The sequence below is a fragment of the Garra rufa genome, chromosome 5, assembly GCF_049309525.1.
Source record: "Garra rufa chromosome 5, GarRuf1.0, whole genome shotgun sequence".
Lineage (NCBI taxonomy): Eukaryota > Metazoa > Chordata > Actinopteri > Cypriniformes > Cyprinidae > Garra > Garra rufa.
In genome coordinates, this window is record NC_133365.1 from 20,833,591 (window position 1) to 20,861,247 (window position 27,657).

Sequence of the window (27,657 nt, forward strand, 5' to 3'; positions counted from 1 at the left end):
CAGAATCAGAATATTAGGATGATTTTTAAAGGATCATTTGACTGGAGTAATAATGCTAAAAATTCAGCTTTTAAAATCACAGGAATAAATATAAAGTACATTTTAAAATATAATATAATAATATTAAATAGAAAACGGCATTTTAAGTAGTAAAAAATTTCAAAATGTTACTGTTTTTGCTGTTCAGAAACTTTTGACTTGTAGTATACAATAGTCTCTCACCAAAGCTGCACATATTTGAGCAAAAATACAACAAAAAATACTGAAGTTTTGTGAAATATTATTACAATTTAAAATAACAGTTTTCTATTTTAAAAAGCAATTTATTCCTGTAATACAAACCTGAATTTCCAGCAGTCTTCAGTGTCACATGATCCTTCAGAAATCTTTCTAATATGCTGATCTGATGAAAAAATAATTACTCCAGTCACATGAGATCTTTGAATCTATTCATCAAATAATACTGAATAAAACCTACTTAACAGTAATATTTATGTGGAGTGTTACATTTTTTTAGGTTTCTTTGTTGAATAGAAAGTTTAAAAAAGCATATATTTGAAATAGAAAACTTTTGTAACAATATAATTGTCTTTACTGTCACCTTTGACCAATTTAATGCATCCTTGCTAAATAAAATTATTAATTTCTTTGTCTATAATAAAAATGCCACTAACCTGCCTAAAGAAACATATTTGTGACCCTGGACCACAAAACCAGTCTTAAGTCGCTGGGGTATATTTGTAGCAATAGCCAAAAATACATTGTATGGGTCAAAATGATTGATTTTTCTTTTATGCCAAAAATCATTAGGAAATTAAATAAAGATCATGTTCCATGAAGATTTTTTGTAAAATTCCTACTGTAAATATATCAAAATGTAATTTTTGATTAGTAATATGCATTGCTAAGAACTTAATTTGGACAACTTTAAAGGTGATTTTCTCAGTATTTTGATTTTTTTCCACCCTCAGATTCTAGATTTTCAAATAGATGTATCTCGGCCAAATATTGTCCTATCCTAACAAACCATACATCAATAGAAAGCTTGTTTATTGAGCTTTCATATGATGTATACATCTCAGTTTTGTAAAATTTAACCTTATGACTGGTTTTGTGGTCCAGGGTCACATTTAATAGTTTATCCAGGATTTGCACTGTATATATGTAAATCTTTGCAATACTAATATTCATTTTTTATGGTATCTCTGTTTTTGCCTTTATGGCTTGCCTAGTTTGTTGATGGAGAGGATTTCGAATGACAGCCGGCACAGTGGTCATCACAGGTGGAATTCTGGCTGCCGTCATCTTGCTAACTATTGTCACAGTTCTGTGTTACTGTAGGCTGCAGGTACATCTCCTCTTCTGCTTGTCTCACAAGTAACTATTCTCTATTAGCTTACATACTGAGCTGAGTGTGACGTCTCATTCTGCCCATCAGTATTACTGCTGTAAAAGAGACGAGTTGGAGGAGGGGGAGGAGGAGGCTGACTTTACCAAGGCATCGCCAAATCCACCCCACCCACCGAGTCCACCTGAGAGTCCGCTGAGTCTTCAACATTTCCCTGAATACGCATCCTCCAATCAGCTGCTAATGACTGCAGAGCCCTTTGAGCCCAACGGACCAGTCAGCTATCCTCAATACGTCCCACGCAACCCCTACAGGCCGCCCCGCTCCTACACTTTCTGCCCGTCCTGCTCGGGGTATCTGCCGCTCTACATGAGCCCACAGGAGGGGCTGCGTAACGGAGGTGGCAGGATCAGCTACAGGACTCTGCAGCAAGAGGAATTAGACCTGCCCATGGAGACGCCCAACTTCCACAAACTCAACCTCATCCGCTCCGTCACCATGCAGGAAGTGCTGACTCATCACAGCATCAGTACAGATGTGTAGCACCTCGTATTCACCCGAAGTGTTGTGTGATTCACATTCGTAATGCTGCTTTCTGTACCTAATTCTTCATTATATTCAATACATCAACTTTATTTATTCATTCATTCTATACACCAGTGTTATTTTTAGTATTACTGAAACAGTATTATATAATATTTTTATATTTTTGTTTTCATTTTAGTTAAAGTTTTGGTCATTTTGTTGTGTTTTTGTCATTTTTAATTTGTTTTTATTTATGTCTAACTATTTGCTATATTTTAGTTTTAGCTATTTAAGTACATCAAGTTAAACTAAATTAAAATGAGAATTGTTGTCTCAGCAATTAGCTGAAATAAAATGTTTTTATATTTTTTACTATTTCAGGTAACATTACTTTTATTTTAAGTAACAGTTTTTTTATTGTTTTAGTTTTAGTTAACTATAGTAACCCTGTCATGCACTGTAAAAAAATAATAATAATAATAATAATATATAGAAAAACAGAAAAGGTACTGGTAACATTATCTGTTATGTTTACAGACATTTCCTTTCACCCAAAAATGTACAAAATGCAATCCATTATTCAAAATACACTACCAGTCAAAAGTTTTTGAACAGTAAGATTTGTAATGTTTTTTTCTGTAAAGTATTTTCTGCTCACCAAGCCTGCATTTACTTGATTCAAAGTACAGCAAAAACAGTCAAATTTGTTAATATTTGTATTTAAAATAACTGTTTTCTTTTTTAATCTACTTTAAAACGCAATTTATTCCTGTGATTTCAAAGCTGAATTTTAGCATCATTATTCCAGTCACATGATCCTTCAGAAATCATTCTAATATTCTGATTTGCTGCTCAAAAAACATTTATTATTTTTATGTTGAAAACAGCTAAATAGATTTTTTTCAGGTTTCTTTGATGAATAGAACATTCAGAAGAACAGCATTTATCTGAAATAGAAACATTTGTAACATTATAAATGTCTTTATCATCAATTTGATCAATTTAAAGCATCCTTGCTAAATAAGAGTATTAATTTCAATCATTTCTTTCCCAAAATAAAAAACAATTATACTGACTGAAGCTTTTAAATGGTATAGTGTATAATGTTATAAAAGCTTTTTGTTTCAGAGAAATGCTGGTCTTTGGATCTTTCTATTCATCAAACAATCCTGAATAAAATGTTAAAAAATATTGAAAACAGTTATTTTAAATAGTAAACATATTACAAAACTGTACTGTTTTTGCTGTACTTTAGATCAAATAAATGCAGGCTTAGTGAGCAGAACAGACTTCTTTAAAAACTTTCAAAATCATACTGTTCAAATACTTTTGACTGGTAGTGTACAAATGAAACACCAGTGAAAAATCATTACAGAAAATTCCTTCTCATTAACACTGTATATTGTGGCACATTTTTACAAACTTTTCTGACAGTGTGTTATAAAAATATTTGCTTTATTATCTATACATGTTAATATTATAAATGTAACTAATAGGGCTTCTTAAGGGCATGAAAAATGAAGAGTACAATTTTGATATTTCACATTCTTTTGTGTATCACAGACATTACTGCTATAGTAGCAAAATAGATGGTTAAAAGATATATTTGGTATGATTAAGTGCTGTGGATGTATGGTATATTTAAATTGTGAAATGATCTTACCACCTGCAGTCACAGTTTTACATGTAGGTTTGTGAATTTGTGTGTAACCTATTCAATTGACTGATTTTATAATTCTCTGCATTCTCATCTTTGTGTATAGTGCCACTCACTTTGCAGTGATTTTGATCAGAAATAAGTCACCAGAATAATGATATGTTATTGTCTTTTATCTTTTTAATTTGTTGATAAATGCAAGATTTGTTAATATTGACATTTTCTGTGTGGATTTAATGCTGGTATGATGTGATGAATGAACATATTGAACTGCACATGCTCTTTGCTGGCCAGCAGGTGGCATCAGTTCTTGTGCAGAAAAAAAAGGATCTATAATTGATCAATTAAAAACATCAAACAAGAAAAATGGGTTTGTGTAATGTATAATGGAAATTACTCAGATTCATCTTACTGATTTCTGACTCCCCTGGTGAAAAAAAAGAGCTAAAACCAGCCTAGGCTGGTTGGCTGGTTTTAGCTGGTCAACCAGCCTGGTTTTAGCTGGTCATAGCTGGTCAGCAGGCTGGTTTCAGAAGGGTTTTGGCCACTTTTCCAGCTAAAACCAGCCTGGCCAGGCTGGGAGACCAGCTAAGACCAGCCAACCAGCCTAGGCTGGTTTTAGCTGTTTTTTTCACCAGTGGCCCTAAAACTGATAAAATATTTTAGAATCTTAACTTGTAGACTATATGTAAACATATTTTATGTTAAATATCTCACTCAGGTCAATACTAAATCAAAAATAACATGCATTTTGTATGATCCCTCTCTTATTTTGGTAAAATAATTAACATTTTGCAGATTCTGCAAGGTGTATGTAAACTTTTGACTCAACTGTATATATTTATATATAAACAATAAAGGCAAAATTTCTAATTTTTTTTAAGTTAAGTTTTTGTACTTAACTAAAACTAAACGTAATAAAAAATAATAAATATAAATATAATAAAGTGACAAAAAAGCATGTTTTTTTCACAAGGGGCCCTAAAACTGATAAAATATTTTATAATCTTAACCAGCTTAAATACTTCTAGACTATATGTAAACATCTTTTATGTTAAATATCTTACTCAGGTCAATACTAAATCAAAATAACATGCATTTTGTATGATCCCTCTCTTATTTTAGTAAAATAATTAACATTTTGCAGATTCTGCAAGGTGTATGTAAACTTTTGACTCAACTGTATATATTTATATATAAACAATAAAGGCAAAATTTCTAAAAAAAATTTAGGTTAAGTTTTTGTACTTAACTTAAACTAAACATAATAAAAAATAATAAATATAAATATCCAATAAAGTGACAAAAAAACGTGTTGTTTTTCCACCAGGGGTCCTAAAACTGATTAAATATTTTATAATCTAAACCAGCTTAAATACTTTTAGACTATATGTAAACACCTTTTATGTTAAATATCTTATTCAGGTCAATACTAAATCAAAAATAACATGCATTTTGTATGATCCCTCTCTTATTTTTGGTAAAATAATTAACATTTTGCAGATTCTGCAAGGTGTATGTAAACTTTTGACTCAACTGTATATATTTATATATAAACAATAAAGGCAAAATTTCAAATTTTTTTTTAGGTTAAGTTTTTGTACTTAACTTAAACTAAACATAATAAAAAATAATAAATATAAATATAATAAAGTGACAAAAAAGCATGTTGTTTTTTTTCACCAGGGGCCCTAAAACTGATTAAATATTTTATAATCTTAACCAGCTTAAATACTTCTAGACTATATGTAAACATCTTTTATGTTAAATATCTTACTCAGGTCAATACTAAATCAAAAATAACATGCATTTTGTATGATCCCTCTCTTATTTTAGTAAAATAATTAACATTTTGCAGATTCTGCAAGGTGTATGTAAACTTTTGACTCAACTGTATATATTTATATATAAACAATAAAGGCAAAATTTCAAAAAAAAATTTAGGTTAAGTTTTTGTACTTAACTAAAACTAAACATAATAAAAAATAATAAATATAAATATCCAATAAAGTGACAAAAAAAAAGCGTGTTGTTTTTCCACCAGGGGTCCTAAAACTGATTAAATATTTTTTAATCTAAACCAGCTTAAATACTTTTAGACTATATGTAAACACCTTTTATGTTAAATATCTTATTCAGGTCAATACTAAATCAAAAATAACATGCATTTTGTATGATCCCTCTCTTATTTTTGGTAAAATAATTAACATTTTGCAGATTCTGCAAGGTGTATGTAAACTTTTGACTCAACTGTATATATTTATATATAAACAATAAAGGCAAAATTTCAAAAAAAAATTTAGGTTAAGTTTTTGTACTTAACTAAAACTAAACATAATAAAAAATAATAAATATAAATATCCAATAAAGTGACAAAAAAAAAGCGTGTTGTTTTTCCACCAGGGGTCCTAAAACTGATTAAATATTTTATAATCTAAACCAGCTTAAATACTTTTAGACTATATGTAAACACCTTTTATGTTAAATATCTTATTCAGGTCAATACTAAATCAAAAATAACATGCATTTTGTATGATCCCTCTCTTATTTTTGGTAAAATAATTAACATTTTGCAGATTCTGCAAGGTGTATGTAAACTTTTGACTCAACTGTATATATTTATATATAAACAATAAAGGCAAAATTTCTAATTTTTTTTTAGGTTAAGTTTTTGTACTTAACTAAAACTAAACATAATAAAAAATAATAAATATAAATATAATAAAGTGACAAAAAAGCATGTTGTTTTTTTTCACCAGGGGCCCTAAAACTGATTAAATATTTTATAATCTTAACCAGCTTAAATACTTTTAGACTATATGTAAACATCTTTTATGTTAAATATCTTATTCAGGTCAATACTAAATCAAAAATAACATGCATTTTGTATGATCCCTCTCTTATTTTTGGTAAAATAATTAACATTTTACAGATTCTCCAAAGAGTATGTAAACTTTTGACTCAACTGTATATATTTATATATAAACAATAAAGGCAAAATTTCTAATTTTTTTTAGGTTAAGTTTTTGTACTTAACTAAAACTAAACATAATAAAAAATAATAAATATAAATATCCAATAAAGTGACAAAAAAAAGCGTGTTGTTTTTCCACCAGGGGTCCTAAAACTGATTAAATATTTTATAATCTAAACCAGCTTAAATACTTTTAGACTATATGTAAACACCTTTTATGTTAAACATCTTATTCAGGTCAATACAAAATCAAAAATAGCATACATTTTGTATGATCCCTCTCTTATTTTGGTAAAATAATTAACATTTTGCAGATTCTGCAAGGTGTATGTAAACTTTTGACTCAACTGTATATATTCATATAAGGGCAAAATTTCAAAAAAAAAAATTTAGGTTAAGTTTATGTTCTTAACTAAAACTAAACCATAACTAAAAAAATAATAAATATAAATATCTAAGAAAGTAAACATCTAATAAAGTGACAAAAAAGCATGTACCTAAATTACTAAAAACAGAAACTATAAAATTAAATTAAAAACTATAATACTATATCAGTATACTAAAACATATAATTTTTGATATTTTTTACTAGTGGGTGCAGGACACTATAGTTCATTTATGTAAGTGATGATTGCAAAATAAAGTAAAGTGTGACATTATACCCAAAAATTCTTCATACAGCAGATTACCAGTAAAATTAATAAAACTTTGGGACCAAAAATGATTCAGATACTTTGACCTGACCATGTTTTGCTTAAGTGTTTTTTCTTTAATTGCTAATGCGACCTTTTTTACACCACAGACTGAACAAAATTAAGCATTGCTTGGCGATAGCTCAACAACGTATGGACAGTTGTGAATTTTTTGGTTGATTTTAACCCATTACATACCTTTCTATCAAAGTTATCAGACATTATCAAGATGAATTTGTTCTGACACAATTTAACTCTGAGTTCTTGTCATATTTTATTACCATTTTCTAAACTATAGCAAATAAACTGTGATAATGTGAGAAATGTTGAAGGTGTCTCAATAAATTTTGGGTTGACTGTACATTACATTAAAACTTGTACTAAAATATCCAGCCAAGCACAAACCACAGCATTTCACTGGAGTATAATATTTATTATTTATATTTTGAGAGGTACACAAAAGTTTTTCTACAAGAAAATCAAATGACTTACATTTGATTGTCTTTTGTACTTGAGGTAAGGTAGTACAATATATTAGGTTTAGTGTGTCTTAGTGAAACAATATATGAATCAGATACATTTTCAACTATAGCACGTTCAAGTGTCAGGACTTGGGTATGTCAAGTTCTGCTAAATCCATTGTCAATTCAAATCAAACGAATGAAATACAAAAAATATGTATGAATCGGATACATACAGAATGAGAGAACCCAATAAAACTACTGCTGTGACCAATAAATTAACATAAGCCCAGGTCTAGCAATAGTTAAACCGGATAAAAGTCAACAGTAGAGCGTAAGAGCCAGCAGTGGCTTGAGGCTCAGCCTGTGTTTGGATGTACAGTACTAAATCAGCCATCTTCAGCCAGAGGTAACATTCAGTATCGACCTCTACCACTGCCAGATAATAAATGTCCAATAAAACCTGACGAATAATAAATACTTTTAAGACATGCAATATAATCCTCTGAGCAATAATCAAATAATTTAATATTTCCTTAATGTGTCCTACAATCACAGGACACTGTCATGAAGTAGATATCTTTTTTTTTTTTTTGTTATACTGACAGTAATGCAGTTTTATGGATCTAGCTTAAAATATAAACAAATACGGATTCAAACTTCCCTTGCTGCTGTTCTTGAACAAGCAGATTGCAGATGACATGAACAGATGAAAACTGGAGCGGTGGAAACCAGCTAGGAAGCTCGAAGATTACGGCAAGAATGGCAACAGGCCTTGCTGTAATACCAGTGACTGCACAGATTCACCTTCAGAGCCAGAGAGCAGTTGGTGGTGGGACGATCCTGGCAGTTTTCATCTGGAGAAGCAAAACACGTTATTTATGATCGCTCTGGATCTATAGCACATATTTGGCTACTATACTATATCAAATTACTGTCAGAAGGCAATGCTTCAAATGCATACATCATATTTAAGGAATAGTTAACTCAAAAAAGAAAAGTCTGTATAAAATCATACATATAATGAATGTAATAACAAGGACTACAAAATGAAAAATGTAAAGCTATAGTACAAGCACTACTGTTCAAAAGTCTGGGATCAGTAGTATTTTTTTTAAATATGTCTCTTATTCTTACCAAGGCTGCATTTGTTTGATCAAAAATGCAGTTAAAACAGTAATATTGTGAAATATTATTATATTTAAAATAACAGTTTTCTATTTCAATATACTTTAAAATGTCATTTATCCCTGTGATGCAAAGCTGCATTTTTTAGCATCATTACCCCAGTCTTCAGTGTCACTCTAATGTCAGAAATAATTCTAATATGCTGATTTATAATCAATGTTTGAAACAGTTGAGCTGCTTTACTACTATCACTTTTTTATATCAGTTTAACAATTCAACTTTTCCTTGCTAAATAGAAAGTACTGACCCCATGGTAGTGAACAGCAGTGTATACTGTTACAAAAGGTTTCTATTTTTAATATATGCCATTTCTATTTTGAAGAAATTTGTTGTACCGAAACTGTACTGATCCCACACTTTTTTTTTTTTTTTTATCAAACACAAATTCATGTCGGCGCCGATAGCCTTGTGGTTAGTGCGCCGACATATAGCGCAACTGTGCTCACGGCGACCCGAGTTCGATTCCCGCCTCGAGGTCCTTTGCCAATCCTGCTCCCCTCTCTCTGCCCATTGATTTCCTGTCATCTCTCTAATGTCCTGTCCATTAAAGGCATAAAAAGCCCCCCAAAAATATAACTTTAAAACATGTCCTAGTCACTTTTTTTACTTGCATTAGAAAAAAAAAAAAAACAATTCTACTTGTGATCAATGTGATCAACATTCTATTTATTAAAGTCAAGTAGAAATCACCCCGGGGGAGTTAGTGTTTTTAATAATTTTACATTTATTCCTAAATAAGGCAGTAACAATTTAAACAATATATTTTACTTGTGAGCTGATGTTCAGCTATTCTTTTAAATAGCTCACTTTTAACTGTTTTTGAATTTTTTTGGGTAATCAAGTCACCAAAGCTCGGTAAATATTGGTCAAAGACATAAAGATTTACTTTAAATTTCACCAAGCTGATTACTCACTAAAAACTCCCACAATTCATTTCATGCCATTTTAAGTCTTACTGTGATGTAACAAAGTGGTTATATCTAGGAGTGAGTTGTTTACTTGCTTTTTTAAAGGTCCCATATTGTACACATTTCTGGAGGTTTATTTTAGTTGTTGATGTCCTTAAGAATATATATTTGCTGTATAAGTGCTAAAATCCATCTCAACATGTTGTCTGTCAAAAACAGGTCGATTTTGGCCCATCTAATTAATATTCATGAGCCTCTCTTCTGATTGGCCTGTTGTTTTCTGAGTGAAGCACAGCCAGGCCAATCACAGGTAACTACGTCATGTATGCTGTAAGTGAGCTCAGAGCAATAGAGAGAGCCTAGCTTGCTGATACTCAACAGGATATTTCAGAATGATCATTAATGTTTTTTTCTTTTTCAAACACCGAATGCAGTAAGCTACATAACTGTTGCTTCAGTAAAGCCCCTTTCACAATGCGCGGTGATTCTAGAAAATTACGGGAACGAGCGCTGTGTGAACAAAAGCCAGAACCATAAAGGCAGTGTTGTAGTGATGATGCAAGTTACCCTGCGACTCTTCACAACGAAAAAATACGTGCAAAGTGGAATGAAGCGGCGATCGGGCAGAGCCAGCTCCTCACTCTCAGCACTGAAGCACAGTTTGTTCAGGTTAGTTTCAGTTTAGTGAATCGTACGCGTTGCATTACATCTCACATCCAAATGTCACATGTCTTTATGGGTTGTGTGTAAAGCACGCACAGATTCCGGAAAACAACTGTGAATGAACCAAATCAAACAACTCCGGAACAAATCATGGGACACATTATCCGTGTATTTACTGGAATCGCTGTGTGAAAGAGGCTGAAGTTAACTGCCACTGGTCTCTTATATTAACGTTGTTCGGAAGTCTGTGCAATGATGTAGTTTCCTGACATCCATGGACTAAACAGCATTTTCTCGACTTGTTTTCGTGTTGTTGTTGCTCAACAATGGAATGGATGTGTTGTTGTCTGGGTTTGACAAAAGGAGGGTGGGACAGTGGTTGGTGGTCGGGGTGGTGACTGAAGGCGGTGACTGAGTAGATCGGACGTCACATCTTTACGGAAATCACAGCGTCTCGTGAAAAGAAACAGCTACTTTAAGCAGGCTGTGTGCAGTTTACTGTGGATTGACTGCTTTGAAACTCATATGGTAGTTACATAGCCCCTAGACCTCAGTTATCATGAAAAAAGCCAGGAAAATTCGATTTTGACAATATGGGACCTTTAAGTTAGTCTTCCCATTAACCCCATCATATTGTTCATTCAGACTGATTCGCAAACGTGGAATGCACACAAACACAAGAGGCAGGATTTATTGCATGAACCAATCACAGCTGAACATAACCAGTCATATCCAATCATACCGCAATGGCATTGACTTTCCTCCATTCATTCTCAATTACCCCCCACCAAACTCACTGCATGCTTTAGGGCAGGGGTCACCACACTTGGTCCTGGAGGGCCGGTGTCCCTAAAGAGTTCAGCTCCAACCCTAATCAAACACACCTGAACCAGCCAATCAAGGTCTTAATAGGTATACTTGAAACTTCCAGGCAGCTGTGTTGAGGCAAGTTGGAGCTAAACTCTGCAGGACACCGGCCCTCCAGGATCAAGTTTGGTGACCCTTGCTTTAGGGTGTCTGTTAAAACTCAATGGGCTCAGGGAAGGTGAGAGAGATGCGGACTCCTACTGTAACTTTACCTGTTGGTGTCACATCTGGATAATGTTTCTTTAGAAAAATGAGTGGTTTATACACTTCTTGTTTAGTTTTATTTTTCTACTATAATTTTTCTTCTCATCCAATATTTTTATATGCAGTTTGTTAATAAAGATTGAAAAGTTTGCTTTGATGTGTTCGGAGATGTGAGCACCAGGGCATCAGAGGCCGTTCAGTGCTCATGAACCCGTCGAGAGCAGCCTCACCTCTGCCAGATCTTCTGGAATTTGCTGCTGGCTCTGATGTCTCTACAGTGGTTAAACATGAGATATAATTTATTTTGGGTAAATCTAATGGGCAGTCCTTGGTCTCATTAATCTATTATTTGTTCCAGAGCAAACAATTTTGGCAAAATCTTATCATGTTTATGTAAATTCAATGCTGTATATCAGAGCGCTGCCTTTGTACTTTTGAAAGAATTGCCTAGCAACTTCTCTGATGGCTGTTGTTGTTTATTAAATATTATTATTCAATAAATAATACTATATATAAATATTAGTTGTATTTAATAACAGTATTTAGTATTAGAAAACTGTGTGTGTTCGTGATGGCGATTTAAGTTACATTGTTGCGCCATTAGATGGCATTAAGAGACTGTTAGCAGTAAATACTTCTATATTCTACTTCTGATATTATGCTAATAAACACTGTTGTAAACGGAAGTTATTTTTACTTTTAACAACAGCTTGACACAGCGAACAAATGCACTGAGCAGCACTGTCATCAGAAATCACTCTTAACAGATGAAAAATATTAAGGTTACGACAAAGAGGACATTCAAACTAATGTTTTATTGTGAATATGAGATTGAGCTGAAGAATGAATGCTGTATCAGATGCAGGTAATCACACTCTCTCAGTCCATCTCTCTCTCTCATAATACTCTATTACTCTACTACTCTACACATAATACACTGCCTGCAGCCTTGTTCCTAAGGATGATCACAGCTGTGCCGATATACAGCCATATCTCAAGTCTATGAGTGTGATATTGCTCATATGCATATATACACATACACATACATAAACTGGCAAAAATAACGGACTTGAAAAAAAAATGCAAGTGAACTGTTTAAGACACACCTGGAGGTTCAGTGGGGCAGGGCTGGAGTGCACAGGTCTGCTTGTTAACAGGTTTGGTCAAAGGGTCGCATCCACGAACAGGCTCTCTTCCCTGATAACACTTCACATCTCTCATTCGCACACCGACTCCACAAGTCTTGGTGCACTGAAAAAACATTTAAATACAAACAAGGAGAAAGAACAGTTTGTTACACTTGAACTCAGGAGCCTTCACTGGAGAATAGAGACTTTAGAAGAAAATTAATAGTAATCTCACTGTAAATGCCTACATACAGCTGACTGTAGAATACATTTTTTAATGTTTCACCTCAGACCATGGTGTTGTGTACCACTTGAAGCAAGGCCTCTCAAAGCAGGTGTCCTCATCTACTGGTCGGTTGCTGCCATCGCATTCCTCTTCCTCGTTGATCTGGACCTTCCCCCCCGTAATGCCAACACACAGCACGGTCCTTCTCTTCACACCGCGTCCACATGTCGTGTTGCACTGGGAGGCAAAAGACAATGATTACTGGAGGAATATTGATAAGTCGTTTATTTTCCAAACATAAAAGTGTAATCTTCACCCTCTCCCAGTCTTGGGCCAGCCAGTGTGGAGGGCATTCGTTGTCTCCACAGGGGTGAATGGCCAGAGGTTTGTTCTCAGGTGAGCACTGAGACTCAGGTACCACTCTGCCCTCTGGTGTTTTGCAGTACACATGCCGGACAGTTTTTCCATGCCCACAGACGCCTGAACACTGGGTAGAAATGGAAGAACATTTTTAACATTTAAAACGTTAAATCTTGACTTTGCACTTACAATAACAGTCAATTCATACCAAAATTACAATTCTGTCTTGCTACCTTTCTTTCATACTTCTCTTATTAAAAATGAATAACTTTCTCTTCACTTTGCTGTTTCAAATTAGTGTCACGTTGAATTCCTCTTGTTGCTTTATTGCATTGTGGTTGATCAAACATAATATGTGTGCACTTTAAATCTCAATGTTCCTGTCTCACCGGTCCCCACTCAGATGTTGTCCACTGGCGCTCACATGGAGGGCCGGTGCAGTTTTTGGTAGATGCTGGGCGAGTTGCTTCATCACATGCGTGGGTTTCATCTGAGCATCTGACCTCTCGAGTAACCAGAGACCTGCGACCACATTTAGCTGGACACTGCACAAAAACACAAGGTTCTCTTTAGTATGCTAGTTTGTTAACACTGACATCATCCAATCATATCAGCTCTCTGATTAACAAATGCACAAGAAACTCACTCCACTGATGCACTAATGTTTTAGGAGGAAAGCCATTTCTTCATAATAAATAATTAAGCATAATGTATTAAAAAACATTAATGCATTGTTTTTCCTTCTGGAAAATTTGTGAGTGTTTGAATCTTCTGTAATAGTTGCATCCAGTCATTGTTGGTTCAAATACACAAAAATGCTGAAAAACCTTTTCTAAAGAACAGCGGGCGGTTTAACTGTTTAAGACAAACAAGGGAATCACGAACAACTATCACTAAACAAAAAACTCAGTTGTAAATTTATAAAAGTTATAAATTCTAAAAACTAAAAATGTTCTCTTGTGGACTATATGTAAAAATATTTTATGTGAAATATCTTATTCAGGTCAGTACTAAAAAAATAACATGCATTTGTATGAGCCCCCTTTTATTTTGGTAAAATAATGAACATTTTGTAGATTCTGCAAGATGTATGTAAACTTTTGACCTCAACTGAATTTTTTAATTTTTACTGCACAAGGCAAAAATACTGATTAAGAATTTATTTATTTATTTGTTTATTTTTAGTGTATTAAGGTTATAATGGAGGCTTAACTGAATGAGCTTTAACCTACCTCAGACCACTCAGCTACCTCCCACTGAGGGCCACAAGTGGGGCTTTTACAGGATCGGCGCTCTGGGGGGCGCTCTAGCTGTGCCTCTATGCAGAGGTCACTGTACACGGAGCTGTCTAGGCCAGGAGCCAGCATCTTCCAGCAACGCACAAGGCGAAACTGGAAACCTTCTCCACAGGTCTGAGAACACTCACTCCAGCTGCTTGCCTCCCATCTACACACACAGACCTCAGTAGGAGTTTTGTGTCAAGTAGCACTTTTCATGGGACTTAATAAAATGATTGGAATGAAATGCGGGTGACTAAATGATGACAGAATTTTTTTTTTTTTTTTTTTTGGTTTTTGTTTTTCTTTACCTTTCTTGTCTTTTCTACAAGTTTCCAATTGTGGATACTTATTAGGCATTCTTTCCACAACTTAATTTTTTTCCTTCATTTTAGGTAAAAAAAGTTGTTCCCTGATTTTAGTTAGATTGTGGCTACAATTTTTATTTTTATTTTTTTTAATTACAATGAGAGAATGAATAAGTACTATATGGTGAGAGAATATGAGGGAATAAATAAATTTAAAAAAATGTGGCCATGGATTGATATGTTGTGGGAACATATTCTTAAAGGAATAGTTCACCCAAATATGAAAATTTTGTCACTTTGCTCATCTTCATGTCATTCTAAACCCATAAGACTTTTGGTTAATCTTTAAAACACAATTTAAAACACTTATAATAAAACCTGAGAGGGTTCTGTTCCTCTTTTGAAAGTCCAAAAAGATCATAAAAGCACCCTAAAATGAATATGTACATATAGTGATATGGGAAATGCAGACCTGTCAAAATAAAAGTTCAGTTTAACTTGAAGAAACTGTAACAGAAACACTATTACTTAATGTAATGATGGTATTATTCCCTGGACCACATGTTACAGCTGCTAACAATACAATTATTATTAAAACATTATTTTCTAAGGAATATTTACCATAAAAATATTTACCAGAATTTATTTAGCAGAAACACAGTATTTCTGGGGAAGTAGTAAATAAAATTTATAAAACCAATTAATTAGAGAAGCTTATTTTTATTATTAAAATTTAATAAAAACATTAAAATGGAATTCAGAAAATTAATGGAAAACACAGAATTTGGTGAAAATAAAACATATTTCATAGAGCCTTAAAAATGTATTTTTGTTAAACATTTAATTAATTGCTGTTTTAATTGTCTTCACAGGATTTGAAATAATTTTCATGATTTCAAATAATGCAACTGCTTTTTGATTAATACAATTTAATTTCACCATTAAAACAGAGTCTAGAAAAATTAAAACAGAAAAATGAGAATCCAGATAAACTAAAATAGATTTAATAGAGCCCTATGTGTATATGTGTCTATCATTGTTTAGATGTAAATAAAAGCCTAAAATTGATTTGTTCATCATATAAAGTGATCATATCTCTTCACAATACTCAAATGAAACCATTGAATTCATGTGGATTCATTTTACGATGACTTTCAGCAGAGGGGGAGAAACTTCTCAGGTTTTATTACAAATCTTACTTTGTGGTTTGAAGATTGACCTAATTCTTATGAGTTTGGAATGACATGATTGTAAGTAAATAATGACAGAATTTAAATTTTTGCGTGAATTAACCTTTTCATTAGTGCCCACAAAATCTATTGTTTTTCTGTATTCATATACAGGGATCCATACTTTTTCTCAGTACACGCACCTGGGCTGGCATTCTCTGCCAATGCAGAAATCATGAACTGGCTCTGGTCGAGTCAAGGCGTCACAGTAAACATCATCCACCTCAATGCCATCATACCGCACACACATGGCAAGTGATTTCGACACACCTATTAGAGAAAGAGCTTTGCATAAAAAAAACTCCCCACATAAACCAACATGGTTATCAGGAATGTTTATGTGTGAATGTTTGTGGGCACCAATGCCTTGATTACCTATCGAGCAGGTCATACTGCAGGGCTCCTGTGAGGACAACTTCCAGCGGTACATGTCAGCAGCGCTCAGTTTGTTCTTCTGAAGGAGTCTTTGGTTATTCCTGCGGTAAAGAAAACAGAGCATCTCAGACTAGGCCACAGTTCCTAGCCACCTGCACTGTATATTAGGCAGACCGTTCGCGTTTGTTGATGCCGAGACACCAATTGACACTCCAGTCATAAAACCACTAACATTTTTACCATTCTTGGTCACACTCATTACCTTAATGTCATGACTGGAAAACAACGCATTCCCTCAACTAGACAGGAGCCAATAAAATTTGTTCCTTGTGATAAATTCCTGGGATTTATCTGATGCGACAAGCGTAGTCTGTACCCGAGTGATCTATGGCACTTTTTTTTCCACAAAAAACAAAACAACTTGAATTATGTTTCTCAGAAAGCCCATCTTCCTTACATTCAAGCCCTCTCTTCTTCTCCCCACCTGGAATCTTTCCCTTCTCCTTCGGATACAAGTAAGGGCATTTCATGAGATGTTCTTTATGATCTCTGGCAGAGGGGCTGGTAATGCAGTGTTTGGACGTGGTGGAGGGAACCCAGCATGAATTATAAATATGATGGAATGCAATCCCGCCAGTCTCTGCTTGGCCGTCTCCCCTCTGCGCTCTTTGAATGTCTCAGAGAACGTTAACAAAAAAACCAAGCCAGAGCTTGAGTCTGCAGCACATTCCATTCTCCCACGAGCAGGGTTGTCCCATCCGAGCCCGTCCAGCATGGATTTGGCATGCCAGGGTGGAGGGCTAAGATCTACTCCTAACATTCGAAATTGCCAAAAAAGCCAACTGATAAAACATATCTACTGGTTCACTGGCATAATCTTGAGGTTTCTAGCGTCATGCTTGACCAGAGCTATTAATGAGCTGACTAAAGGAACAATTAGGGGTGGGCATGATTTTTTTCCCCCGGAATTATCACGATTCACGATTTTATCACAATTCTTTGTCATGTTGGTTTTACTATTTTGCAAGCTGTCTGAGAATTACAGTCAAACTAATTTTGCTATTTTAAAACCAAAACCTTACAAGGTAACAAAAAATAAAATTAAAAGAATGGCAGGTGTTTAGGCCAAAGTGGGTGAAGATAAAAATCTTTGTCATTATTTTACCTTTGTTATTAAAAAATAAGAACAAAGATAGGCTACATGTTACAAATACACATGATATACAAATAAAACAAACAGTGCTTTAATTTTCAGGTACAGTTTATCAGTAGCATTCAAGAAATTGAATAAACAAATATACTTCTGTCGCTTTAAAAGCTGCACGCATCTGATATACAGGCGAGCATCCGTTTTTCTCTCTTTTTACTTTCACTTTAGACATAACCAACTGTGTTTTTATCTAATTATTGTGTGGTTTTGACAGCATTAGTGAATCAGATGTGAAAGATAGCTTAGTCCAGTAATCGCACTCATGAAGCGCATGCCAAAACAGCATGCGAATGAAATCAAGCTATTTAACCGGCAAGGCTTTAAAGCACATGTAAATAATGTACTTTTGTGATTTCGAAAAAGTGCAGTGTCCCATAGGTGAATGTTGTGTTGTACAGTATATTGAGACAGAGGCACACTGTAGCTCGATACTACAATTTTTTTTCAAAAGGAGATTGTGGAGACATTTTAATCATCCACGATCAAAAATCATCATATCGCACACCCCTAGAAACAGTTAAGAATGGTAGTTTCAAGTTATGCCATAACTTGACAAACCAGCATGCTGATGCTGGCTTTTTAGACAAAATTGGAATTTTGATGACTCATCCTGCACTACACAGAATTTTATCCAATCAGATGCCCTCTAGAAGGAGAATGCCCCATGCTTTCATACCACTGATCAGAAAGTAACAAATTATGCTTCATGTCTGTGATATAATTAAAGCCTATTGGATGGTTTAAAAAATAGAAATTAGTGAAATATTATAAATGAAGTTATTATAAAACACAAAAAATGTTTCTTGATAACCAAGTCAGCATATTAGAAAGGTTTCTAAAGGATCAGAACATTTTTGACCAAATCAATTGAACAGTAATGTACATGATCATGTTTACCTGGTGCGATTGCCGCGATTGCGTAAAATGGAAGTAACAGTTCTGTTTAGGAGCAGGAAGTCCCCCGTGTCATTTCGCCGGTGCCCAAGGGTGAACTCAAGCAGTGAGCCGTTGAGACCCACTTGCTCAAGGCTGCTGTAGTCTAAGTCCAGGGGGCCTTCCGAGGGCAAGTCATCTCTCCGAGTAAGAAGCTGATTGGTTGATATGTTGGCAAGAACACCGTCGGAGCCAACTCGCTCTCCCAGCAACACTCTCCAGATGAGGTTTTCAGAGTTTACCATGTCCTCTGCAGGTCTGTTGACGGGTGCTACGCCAGGGGCTCCTACTCCACTGGGCCAGCTGCAGTTCCCCTCTTTTAAAACAAAGAAGTTTTGAGTTTTTTCAGTGAGGAATAAATTAATTTCGTTTGAGGGCTGTTAAGGTACACATGAAATTGATATCAAAAACCTGGTCAGTACCAAACCAAAACAAATTCAGGTTTTTAAACGGATCACTGCAAATCAATGCAATCAACAGCAACTAATTTGAAAAGGATTACAGCTAATTACTTAAGTTGTGAATGCTCTATACAGTAAGGAAATTCAAGGGTAAGGTTGTATCATAGACTATAATGAAAGGCAGGGCTACAACCTTCATTAGGACACACAACCTCATTTTTATTATTAATGTCAGGGAGACAGCAAACACGAATGGCTATAATTCTTTGACTTCCGTGGAGGAAATTTTTCTGAATTGCTGTGAATTTTTTATCCTTTCTAGCTAATCTTTGTTAGGGATGATGCATTATAAAGGACTCCATAGGACCGGTAGAAAGAGGCTATTTTAACTCACTGATGATTGCCCAGTGAACTATGTACTCTCTCTGTCTTGTCTCCACTTACTTCAGATACAGTGAAAGCATATAGTGGCAAAACTGATGGGTCGTTTTCAAGTTTTTTTTTTTCTCACAGTAATCTTGACATGACATTGTAAGATGACATCTCAGGAACCATATGTACATTTACTGGTAAACTGCACCATATTTAGAGATGAGTTCATTATGTACATGATTATAATAAATCTGATATATTATTAAATTACTTTCTATTCATCAAAAAATACAGAAAACAACATATCCTAAAGGTCTTGCTTTTAAGTAATTGCAACTTCTTTTACAATTCTTTTTGAAATGACTTTTTTTCTTGCATGGCAAGTGTACATACTGCAATTCAAACTAGCAATTCTGACTTTTTTTCAGAATTGTGTAACATAAACTCGCAATTGCGAGTCATAAAGTCAGAGTTGAGAGACATAAACTCGCAATTGAAAGTAATGAAATCAGAATTGAGAGATATAAACGTGCAATTCTGAGAAATAAAGTCAGAATTGCAAGATATAGGCAGGTAATTCAGATCTTTTCTCTGAATTGCATGATATAAACTTGCAATTGCAAGTTATAATGTCAGAATTGCAAGATCACTTTATATCTTGCAATTGTGACTTTTTTCTCAGAATTGCAAATTTCTAACTTGCAATTGTGAGTTTATATCATGCAGTTATGACATTATAACATAATTGCAAATGATTAAGTCAGAATAAATATATAAATAATAAATAAACTTCTGAGAAAATATCAGTCTTTTTTACCTTCAGAACTGGACAATTTCACAATTCTGAGAAAACAAGTCAGACTTGCGAGATACAAACAGGCAGTTCTAAAAAAAAAAAGTCAGAACTGTGAGTTTATTTCTCGCAAGTGCAAGTTTATATCCCACAATTCTAACTTTATATTTCGCAATTCTGATTTTATAACTCACAATTACAAGTTTATTTCACACAATTGGGCAATTATAAAATTGCTAAATAAAAATTTGCAATTACATTTTTTTTATTCAGTAGCGGAGACAGGCTTTAAAATGCTGTAACGTTTCACTTCAAAGATTGTGTCCACAATCCTTCATTAATAAATAACTATAATTACGTAACTATTAATAAAATCTCACATTTGATTCTTCATGATATGAAACCCTATAATGCCAAAAATCAAATTATTGGAGCCACATTAAGGATCTTTCTCTGAAAATGTTTTGACAAAAACACAGCACATTATTAAAGAAACGTATAGACAAAAACAGATATTCACCTTTATACTGGACTTGTGTGTTAGCATCGTGCTCACAGTCAATGTTAGCCGTCTCGTACACTTCATTGGTTTCCTGGCCAGGTTTTTGTCCTTCAACTGGCTGTGGCCCAGTGCTCTGTACCTGGTTCCCCTCCATCTCAGGGACTGTCTTATCAAACACACTCTCATTATGGTGTAAAACACTCCCAATCTCCACAGACACCAGACTGGATCCCCCTTGGGGTCCCGTGTAAATAGGGGGCTGGGAGACAGAAGTCATAGAGTCCTTCATCACTGTGTACTCATAGGTGATATAAGGATTTTGGCCGTTTTGGTTCCAGACCTTTGAGGCAAAAGACAGAGACATGTTCAGGAAATTAGAGGAACTTATAAATTGTTACGACAGCATCTCATTTTCCATTTACAGGAAACAACATTCTGGACTACTCTTTCCCAGAGTTAATATTTATGCTCCCCAGAATCATGGCAATAAAAGGGCACTAAGGTTAAAAGATGTCCAGAATACAATATTTCCCTTTTTTGAAAAACTGCGTCATCCTACAATTATCCCATAAACCCAGACTGAAGTGAAATAATTGAGTCATTCCTCCTGGGACAATGTGTCAGAATATTACCATTTATGCAGAGTGAACCATTAGACCTTTGGCCTGCACTAAGTCAAAGCCATGGTTAGCCAGCCAGTGAGATTACCCATGAGCCCTTGGCGGCGAAGAGAGGACCACGGCTACAGTACCAGAACATTGATGGGCTGATCGATGGGCCCTTTCGCCACGATGTACTCGATCCCCGTCTCATACACATCAGTAGGCCGCCGATATTTGAAAATGGTCCCTGCTGCGTGGAAGTTCTGAGGGGTGTCCACTTTATATGCACCGTTGAAGAAAAAGTTCCCTGCTTGGTCAGTCACAGCTGGAAAATAACAAGGGGGAGATATAGTAATGGAAAGATTGGATCGTTTTATTTACTCACTAGTCTGATCTCACTCAGCAAAAAGTCATTTCATTCATTTAAGCAGTTAAAACGTTACATATTCAATAGTCAGACTCTCCAAACATATCCAACTATGCAATATTTGATCATAAAAACATTCTTTCATTAATTTATCACACTTCATGAACAAATCAAAATCAATTGTAAATTAAATATAAATTATATATACCATTGGGGTCAAAAGTTTACACCCCCCTTTTCACAATGTGCAAAATGTGACCCTGGACCACAAAACCAGTCTTAAGTCGCTGGGGTATATTTGTAGCAATAGCCAAAAATACATTGCATGGGTTAAAATTTTAGATTTTTTTTATGCCAAAAATCATTAGGAAATTAATTAAGTAAAGATTTTTTGTAAAATTCCTACTGTAAATATATCAAAATGTAATTTTAGTTTTGTAAAATGCATTGTTAAGAACCTAATTTGGACAACTTTAAAGGTGATTTTCTCAGTATTTTGATTTTTTTGCACCCTCAGATTCCTGATATTCAAATAGATGTATCTCGGTCAAATATTGTCCTATCATAACAAACCATACATCGATAGAAAGCTTATTTATTGAGCTTTCAAATGATATATAAATCTCAGTTTTGTAAAATTTAACCTTATGACTGGTTTTGTGGTCCAGGGTCACAAATGTTAATTATTTTACCAATATAAAAGGGATCATACAAAATGCATGTTATTGTTCATTTAGTACTGACCTGAATAAGATATTTCACATAAAAGATGTTTACATATAGTTCACAAGAGAAAATAATAGCTGAATTTATAAAAATTACCTCTTTCAAAAGTTTACATCCCCTAGATTCTTAATTCCATGTTGCTACCTGAATGATCCACAGCTGTGTTTTTATGTTTAGTTCTAGTTGTTAATGAGCCCCTTGTTTGTCCTTAACAGTACTGCATGCTGTTCTTCAGAAAAATCTTTCAGGTCCCACAATTTCTTTGGTTTTCAGCATTATTGTGTATTTTAACCCTTTCCAACAATAACTGTATGATTTTGAGATACATCTTGTCACACTGAGGGCATTTAAGGGATTCATATGCAAGTATTACAAAAGGTTCAAACACTCACTAAAAGCCGGGGGGTGAAAACTTTTTAAATTTGAAAAACAGGGTAAATTTAACTTATTTTTGGGAAACATGTAACCATCTTCTGTAGCCTCTGAAGGCCAGTACTAAATGAAAAAAATATGATCTTTAGGCTTTCATAAAAAAAAAAAAATTTACACATCTCCATTCTGTTAAAAAATGTTCACTCCCCAGCTCTAAATGCATCAGATTGTTTTTTTTCTGAAGCATCAGTGAGCGTTTGAACCTTCTGTAATAGTTGCATATGGGTCCATCAGTTGTCCTCTGTGTGAAAAGATGGATCTCAAAATCATACAGTCATTGTTGAAAAGGGTTCAAATACACAAAAATGCTGGAAAAACAAAGAATTTGTGGGACCTGAAGATTTTTTTCTGAACAACGGCGGGCAGTTTAACTGTTCAGGACAAACAAGGGACTCATAACTATCACTAAACAAAAAAACACAGCTGTGGATTAATCAGGTAACAATACAGTATTAAGAATCAACTTTTGAATGGGGTCATTCTTTATAAATTATTTTAATAAATTGTTATTATTTTCTCTTGTGAACTATATGTAAACATCTTTTATGTAAAATATATTATTCAGGGCAGTACTAAATAAACAATTGAACATTTTGCATATTCTGAAAGGGGGGTGTAAACTTTTGACCTCAACTGTATATATATATATATATATATATATATATATACATACATATATATAATTAAAATTATTAAATGGATGCTGCTTTGGGACAATAAAGCGCTCCCTACACCTACCCCTAACCCTTACAAAAAAAGACCTTTAAGGCACATTATTTTCCACTTTTTCGATTATTTTCTTCATTTTTATTGAAAATAAATGCCTTTCCAATGTGATATGTGATGTGAAAAGGGAGAAGAACAAGTTTGTCAAAAGGCGGATTCAAACTTCGACTGCGTCAGAAATAATTGCTTTTAGATTTTATTTTGCAATGTTGTCTAGCTCTTTCACACACTGGTGGTTGGAGTTAGTGTAAATAGGCAGCTTTATTTCAATGAACAAAAACAGTGTTTAATAATTTAAACGTTTTAGTAAACAATAACACTGATTACTAGGGCAATTATTGTGGGTTTTACTACACAGATTTGTGCCTCGTGTTATGGAAAACGCTTGATATTACGTATCCTCATTCTCTGAAAGTATAAAACACACAGTAGAACGTTCAAGCCATTCAAAGGTTTGCTCACCCAGGATATCTGCAGACTTCTTCCTCTCTATAATCTGGATGTCCCATGATCCTTCTGGGATTTGAGTTATGAAAGAATAGCCTTCGAAGAAAGAGTTCACTTAATTAGGATTGGTTCCTTGAAGAATTTAAAGTGATAGTTCACCCAAAAAATTAAAAATCTGTCATTAATTACTCACCATCATGTTATTTCAAACCTGTAAGACCTTTGTTCATCTTTAGAACACAAATTAAGATATTTTTGATTCAATCTGAGAACTTTCTGACCCTGCATAGACAGCAACGGTACTACCACGTTCAACGCCCCGAAAGGTACTAGGTTGTTGTACTCTCCTGAACACATGGTGGAGAATGACACGGAAGAGAAGAAATTGTTGAATAGTCATTATTTTTGTTTTCGTGCACAAAAAGTACTCTTGTAGCTTTATGAAATTACGGTTGAACCACTGATGTCATGATTTTGTTGTAGTTGCGTTGCTGTCTATGCAGGGTCAGAAAGCTCAGATTTTATTAAAAATATCTAAATTTGTGTACCGAAGATGAACAAAGGTCTTACAGGTTTGGAACAAAATGAGGATGAGTAATTAATGACAGAATTTTCATATTTGGGAAACTATCCCTATTAATATGAATGCCATTCTACAAATTACTGAACTGACATTACCTAGACTAGAAGCCCCACGGCGAAAGTTCCCAGTAATACGACTGCAGCTGCTCCCATCTCCCTGACATACACCGCATTTATCCAGAGTGTTGGGGGAGAAGAGGACACCATCACATCCAATGGGCTGCAAAGTTACAAAACAGCTTTAGAACAAGTTTTAATCACATGCCTGAGAAAGTACTACATATTAGCAATATAAGCCACTTACTTCACATCTCCCGTTTACACACACACCCCTGTAGTTGCTGTACTTGCAAGACGTTCCATCACGTGCAGGTACCATCAACTGTCTTTGACCATCAGAGGTGGTGCAATGCAGATCACATGGATTACTGGAGATATGAACGTAGTCATCTACAGGAATATAAACAGAGTTCATTGTTTTAATGTAAATGATACGTTCACAGAACACCTTCATTAAATAAAACAGTTAATACCAGGATAGAGAGGTTTCCAGTGGTAATTTTTTCCATTGTAAACCTGAGAGTTGAATGACCAGCACTGCTCTTCTCTGAAGCTCCTTCCTGTAGAGGGACATTCCTGTAATTCACAGAAAGACAGTCAGTTGAATGCAGCTGAATCTTGCTTCACAGTCTATTTGGTTGCAACTGACATTAAAACTGACTACAAAAAGCAAATTATGCATGCATTAACATTAAGCCTCAGGTGAAGGTGGAGGTGGAACGTAAGGCTTGCTGTCAAGTCTGGCATCTGGAATGCATTTCTGTTGGACTGTCCAAATGCACTGTGTATGTGTGTACGTGGAAAAGAAAGGAAGATACTGTGAACTGACCTTCGCATTGCAGAGATGGTACTTTTTTGCATTGCCTGTACACGTCATGTTGTCTTTACCGGTTGTTGTTCTCTTTCTTTGAAAGAAATTCTTTTAGTTTAGCAGCAGTTGAATACAACAGGACATTTATTACACTCACAAAGTTTTTTCCCGGTGCCTAATAAAAAATGACATGATTTATCTTTAAGGATTAGAAATGGTTCAAGGAAGAAAAGTAGAAAAGTAGAACAAAAACATTGAATTTGAGTAGCTAACTAATGGGAGCCCAAAAAATCATGGCTGGACAAATCATAATTATGATATAAAAAGTTTAAATTATGAGATAAGTCAAAATTAAAACAAAAAGTTGAATACCAGTATGACATACAATACCAGTCAAAAGTTTTTGAACAGTAAGATTTTTAAATGTTTTTTAAAGAAGACTCTTCATTTGTTTGATCCAAAATACAGCAAAAACTGTCAAATGAAATATTTGTACTATTTGAATATTCTATTTGAATATATTTCAAAATCAAATGTAATTTATTCCTGTGATTTCAAAGCTAAATTTTTTGCATCATTACTCCAGTCACATGATCCTTTAGAAATCATTCTAATATTCTGATTTGCTCAAAAACATTTATTATTATTATGCTGAAAATAGCTGAGTAGAATTTTTTTCAAGTTTCTTTGATGAATAGGAAGTTCAGAAGAACAGCATTTATCTCAAATAGAAATGTTTTGTAACATTATGTCTTTATTATCACTTTTGATCAATTTAAAGCATCCTTGCTACTGTAAATAAAACTATTATTTTTTATAATTTCATTTCCTTTTATTTCAGATAAATGCTGATCTTTGGATCTTTCTATTCATCAAAGAATCCTGAAAAAATGTACTCAACTGTTTTAATATTGATAATAATAATAATAAATGTTTCTTGAACAGCAAATCAGCATATTAGAATGATTTCTGAAGGATCGTGTGACACTGAAGACTGCAGTAATGATGCTGAAAATTTAGCTTTAATCACAGGAATGACTTACATTTTAAAATATATTCAAATAGAAAACAGTTATTTTAAATAGTACAAATATTTCACAATATTACTGCTTTTGCTGTATTTTGGATCAAATAAATGCAGGCTTGGTGAGCAGAAGAGACTTCTTTTAAAAAAACATTAAAAATCTAAAGTGTAAGCATAATTTTGTCATAACTATCGCTTAGTATCTCACAATTATGATTTAGTATGTCATCAATTTGATGTTTTATATTATAATTATGACTTGGTATGTCATAAATATGGCTTTTTATCTTTTAACTTTTTATGATTTTTTTTAATCTCAGAATTATGAAAGTTTCATAATTTCTATTTTTTCATAATTGACTTTTTTCTCATTATGACTTAGTATATTGACTATTTATCTCATAATTTTAATTTGTATATCATAATTGTGATATTCTTTTTTCAGATGTGGTGGAACTGGGCTTGCCAACTAGTTGCTGTATTTTGCAGTGAATGCAAACATTCTTCATATAAAATGTTAAATGTTTTAGTTAAATTACACTAGCATTATATACAGTAACATATCGTTTTTATATGTATCCTAAAATGTAATATGTGATGCTGATGTTTTGTGTGACAGCCACTGACCTTTGCTTTAGACAGTGTCTCTCCTGTGACATGACGCCTCCTCCACAGGTACGTGTGCAAGCGGTCCATTTTGTCCATTCTCCCCACCAGTATGTGATTACCTCCAGCCCGTCCTCTAGACTGTTAGAGGCAACACCCTCTTCCTTTGGCAAATAAAGAGTTCATTTAAAAAAATTAACACTGGAGACCAACATCTAAGCTACGACCAGACTATAACAGTTCTTGTACTTTTAATCTTTGAGTTAGAGTATTACAATATATACTGCAAAAATCAGAAATCTAGTGAAAGGTGGGTTTTGATTTATCAAAAAATAGTACAAACCTGTCCTCTGCTTGAGAGATTGCCCAGAGACAGAGCCAGCGTTACAAGACCAAGCAGCACCAGACTGCTCTCCACATACTGGGCCCTTGACCAGATCCTCATCCTGTAGGGAATGAATATTTGGAGAAAAGAAATTGAACAGTCTCTCAAAACAGAGGTTTAATTAGTTCTTCACAGATCTAAGCACAAAGGAGCTTCAGTCCACATCTGCTTCTGAGGATATATTTGAATAGATGACAGTGAAAGTAAGTATATGGACATTTTTATTTTTCATTTAGTGCCATAGGCAAAAAATAAAGTTTCCAAAAGGAGAGTTTGGCACTGATGCCAC

At 34.1% G+C, this 27,657-nt stretch overlaps 2 protein-coding genes across 2 annotated transcripts; one reads left to right on the forward strand and one right to left on the reverse strand.

Moving 5' to 3' along the window:
* The first annotated feature begins 1,123 nt into the window (after positions 1 to 1,123).
* Positions 1,124 to 2,076, forward strand: LOC141335899 (protein FAM163B). The gene is made up of 2 exons (XM_073841455.1): positions 1,124 to 1,348; positions 1,439 to 2,076. Exons 1-2 carry the CDS (start codon positions 1,256 to 1,258, stop codon positions 1,889 to 1,891), a joined length of 546 nt encoding a protein of 181 aa, XP_073697556.1. The 5' UTR covers positions 1,124 to 1,255; the 3' UTR covers positions 1,892 to 2,076.
* Positions 2,077 to 7,621: 5,545 nt separating this feature from the next.
* On the reverse strand, positions 7,622 to 27,428 carry adamtsl2 (ADAMTS-like 2). The gene is made up of 18 exons (XM_073841162.1): positions 27,327 to 27,428; positions 27,005 to 27,147; positions 25,372 to 25,447; positions 25,016 to 25,118; positions 24,787 to 24,932; positions 24,579 to 24,702; positions 23,916 to 23,996; positions 21,352 to 21,527; positions 20,619 to 20,940; positions 18,497 to 18,848; positions 16,390 to 16,490; positions 16,158 to 16,284; positions 14,433 to 14,646; positions 13,590 to 13,745; positions 13,157 to 13,327; positions 12,901 to 13,077; positions 12,594 to 12,738; positions 7,622 to 8,514 (listed from the first exon to the last, which is right to left on the reverse strand). The coding sequence occupies exons 1-18, from the start codon at positions 27,426 to 27,428 to the stop codon at positions 8,393 to 8,395; spliced, it is 2,838 nt and encodes a 945-aa protein (XP_073697263.1). The 3' UTR covers positions 7,622 to 8,392.
* Positions 27,429 to 27,657: the final 229 nt, after the last annotated feature.